We start from the raw sequence: 3299 nt of genomic DNA on the forward strand, positions 1-3299 counted from the left end.
AAAACATTTTCTATAAATTGACCTATCATTATCTGTACAAAAATTCACCAATCTTATCTTAGACAATAAGTTTGCATCTTTCTCTCAAATAACATGATAATGTCATGTTCTTGTGAAAAAAAGTCAGATTAATTAATGCAATTTTTTTCCTTTGGTGTGGTCCATGTCCTCAAATTTTCTTCCTCTGCCGTTTGCACAAGCAATGCTCCTTACAACTTGCAATTGGTGTTAGCCAGTAATAGCACCATCCAACGCGCTTGTTACTAAAGCAGAAAGCCCCACGCAACTTCTAAAGTCACCAAAGAAGGGGACCTACACATGATGTATTCATATCAACCATCAACCCCCAAACAAACACTTAAGACCAGCCTACATGCCGCCACCACCTTAACCACTTTCCATCACAACAAAGTAACAAATACCACCCTTTTTCTGTATTTGTGATTGACTCACCTCACACACTTCTCAATCTACCTATCACAACATCCCCCATGTGATTTACTAATCTCTCCTACTCACCCCTTTCACACCATTGTACCCTTTCACTTCATCAAATAGTAATCCTCAATCTTTTAGCAAAAAGAAACAAAGAAAAATCCTCAATCTAGTATCTGTCCCATGAATCAAATCAAAGAGAATAATTAAAATATACTAAACAATAGCCCTCCAAATCTGACCATTACATGCCCTATGAAGCTTCCTAAGATTCTCCTACAACAGTATTATTATTTCTGTCACTAAACCACACATTCTGCCTTTTATTTTGATTGGAGAAGAATATCATATATAAAGTATAAACAATATTTCTTTGATATTATCAAATAGGCAACACCTACAAATAGGGCACCCACAAAAAATATACTTTACAAGATTCCCAAGATTAATCCTCAATTTCCTCCGAATTACAATTACAAAAGGAGGATCTGAGTTTCCAATACATTACAGTTACAGACTTCAATCTAAGACCCCCAATAAACCTAACAAATGAGAAAGAAGAAGACTTTTGCTTGCCCTTTTCTTTCCCAGATGTGTCCTCTCTTTATTCTTCAAAAAAGGAAGAAAAAAATTCTCACCATCTCAATTATACATGACACCTTAACTCATCAACAACAACTTGATAGACCATTATGTACATATAATACAATAACATTGAATTAAGTTTAGCTCCTGTCTCCCAAAAATCTCCTCTGCTCTTAGAACTTTGGTGATTTGTAAACCTCTCTTGACTTCTTTTCATGCTTTTTTTTTTCTTTGTTTGAAATGAATTAAGCAACAGCAGAAATACTGCAGTTGCGCCTATCCCTGCTAAGGCAATCAAAACCTTCGATCCTAACAGCAGCTGGTGTGTGGCCAAACTTCATTCGAACACAACCTCTAGCTGTGGAAGATGGTGAAGAAGGTGTTGCCATGGAAAAAGGATTAAAACTCCCGTTATCATTACCAAATTGCTCATCTTGGATCACAGGGTTTGAAGCCCTGCTAGGTGGAGATCCACAAAAAAATGGTGGTGATGAAGCCACTTGACCCTGCAAAATCAAATGGAAACAATCTTTGGTTAGACAAATACAATATCAACAACAACAACAGCAGCCAAATGATAAAGATGTTATCATCTCTATTCTCCAGCAATCATGCATCAATCATCACCAAAAACCCCATAGTTGTTACATCTTGGAGGAATCACATGAATAAACCATATAAATATTCAAGGAAAATACTTATGGAACAAATATGTACAGAATGAAGATTAAAAAAAAAAGAAAAAGTAAAACTCTTTTTTAATTGAAAACATGAAAATTGAGATAGAAAATAACCTTGGGGAGAATGATATCCAGAAGTTCTGCCCCAACTCCTGAATCTTCGATCTCTGATTGGTAGCTGAATTTTTTGTGGGAATAAATAGAAAGTCAGAATTTAACAAAAGGGAATTGATAATAAAAAAAAATCAACAAAAAAATGAAGAAAAAAAAAGTTGGGAAATACTTGATGAAGGGTGGCCTCAAGGGTCTGATGTGGTTATCAATGGATGAGTGGTTCAACAGACCCAATCGACGAGGCTTAGGGCAAACCACTGATTCCATCCTCATCTCCTCGCAGCTTGTTAAGGCGTTCCCCCAGTGATTCATCTTTTCTCTTTCTTTTCACACCTGAAAACAAGAGATCTTGTCTAGGAACACCTGCAACAACAAACACCAAAAAAAAAAAAAAAATTGATTATTTTTCCCATATAATTCTCTTGGTTGTTGAGAAATCCGAGCAAAATTTAACAAAATCTAATGAAATTATGGACCAACACAAAGAAAGAAAGAAAGAAACCCATTTGCTCAAAGTTTTTCTTCTTCTTTTTTCTTCACCCAAACACTTGAAGAAACCCAAAAAAACATAGAATCTTACCTTAAAACCAAATATACAAAGACCCTTTTCTTTAAACACATGAAGAAACCCAAAAAGTCTTAAAATTTGATATTCCACACAGAGGATATTAAACCCAAAACATCTTAAGCTAAGTTTCCAAATCTCTGCAAAAACAGAACCCTTCAAAAGTTGTAATGTTTCCCACATGAAAAAACAGAGAAAGGGAGGTAAGGGATTACCTGAGCTGCCTCAGAGAATCCTCTGAGAGGAGAAGAGGAAGAAAATGGAGCACAAAAATTTTTGCTTGTGTCAAAGAGAGATAGAGAGAAAGAGGTAAAGATAAAGAGAGTTAGCTGGGTATTCATAGAGAGAAAGTGATGACGAAAAAAAGAAAAAAGGTGAGTGTTATATGATACAACAAGATACAGATATTATAATGTAAGACCGCTTTGGCGGACCGTTTGATTGATGATTAGGACATTGGATTCTGTGAAGCGGGAAATAGGATGGGAGAGTGTGAAAGATGGAGTTTTATGGCTGAGTCAGACAAAAAGAAAGGATCTGATACGATTTGATCTGATCCATAGGTGAAGGAAAAAAGACAGAGTATGATGTTGTGCTGTGCTGTGTTTTCTCGTTTTTGACCCTCCTCTTTCCTCTTTCCTCTTTCCTCAGTTGACGCAACTCTGTATTGTCCTCTAGTTGTGTGGATGATAACATGCAACTCAATATTATTAGGAAGTAATATTTGTAATGATATATGAAATAAAATTTAACTCCTAACACTATTATATATAGGGAAATATTATTCTCCTTTTACATGAGGTAACTTATCTCATTTTTTTTCACTTCGATTTTCGCATCCTATTTTTTTCTTCTTTTTCTTTTTTCTTGTAATGGTGGGAACCACCTATTTTCTCTCTACCACATAAGATAACTATCTT

The 3299-nt window shown here is 35.3% G+C and overlaps 1 protein-coding gene across 1 annotated transcript; it reads right to left on the bottom strand.

Annotated features, from left to right (window-relative positions):
* Positions 1-787: 787 nt before the first annotated feature.
* LOC133316995 (uncharacterized) lies at positions 788-2728 on the bottom strand. Its single transcript, XM_061518794.1, has 4 exons — positions 2595-2728; positions 1984-2177; positions 1815-1878; positions 788-1526 (listed from the first exon to the last, which is right to left on the bottom strand). The coding sequence occupies exons 2-4, from the start codon at positions 2124-2126 to the stop codon at positions 1266-1268; spliced, it is 468 nt and encodes a 155-aa protein (XP_061374778.1). The 5' UTR covers positions 2127-2177; positions 2595-2728; the 3' UTR covers positions 788-1265.
* Between the last annotated feature and the right edge of the window lie 571 nt (positions 2729-3299).

This window comes from Gastrolobium bilobum, unplaced genomic scaffold (assembly GCF_033153095.1).
Source record: "Gastrolobium bilobum isolate Gb01-03AN ecotype WA unplaced genomic scaffold, APGP_CSIRO_Gbil_v1 utg115214, whole genome shotgun sequence".
NCBI classification, from domain to species: domain Eukaryota; kingdom Viridiplantae; phylum Streptophyta; class Magnoliopsida; order Fabales; family Fabaceae; genus Gastrolobium; species Gastrolobium bilobum.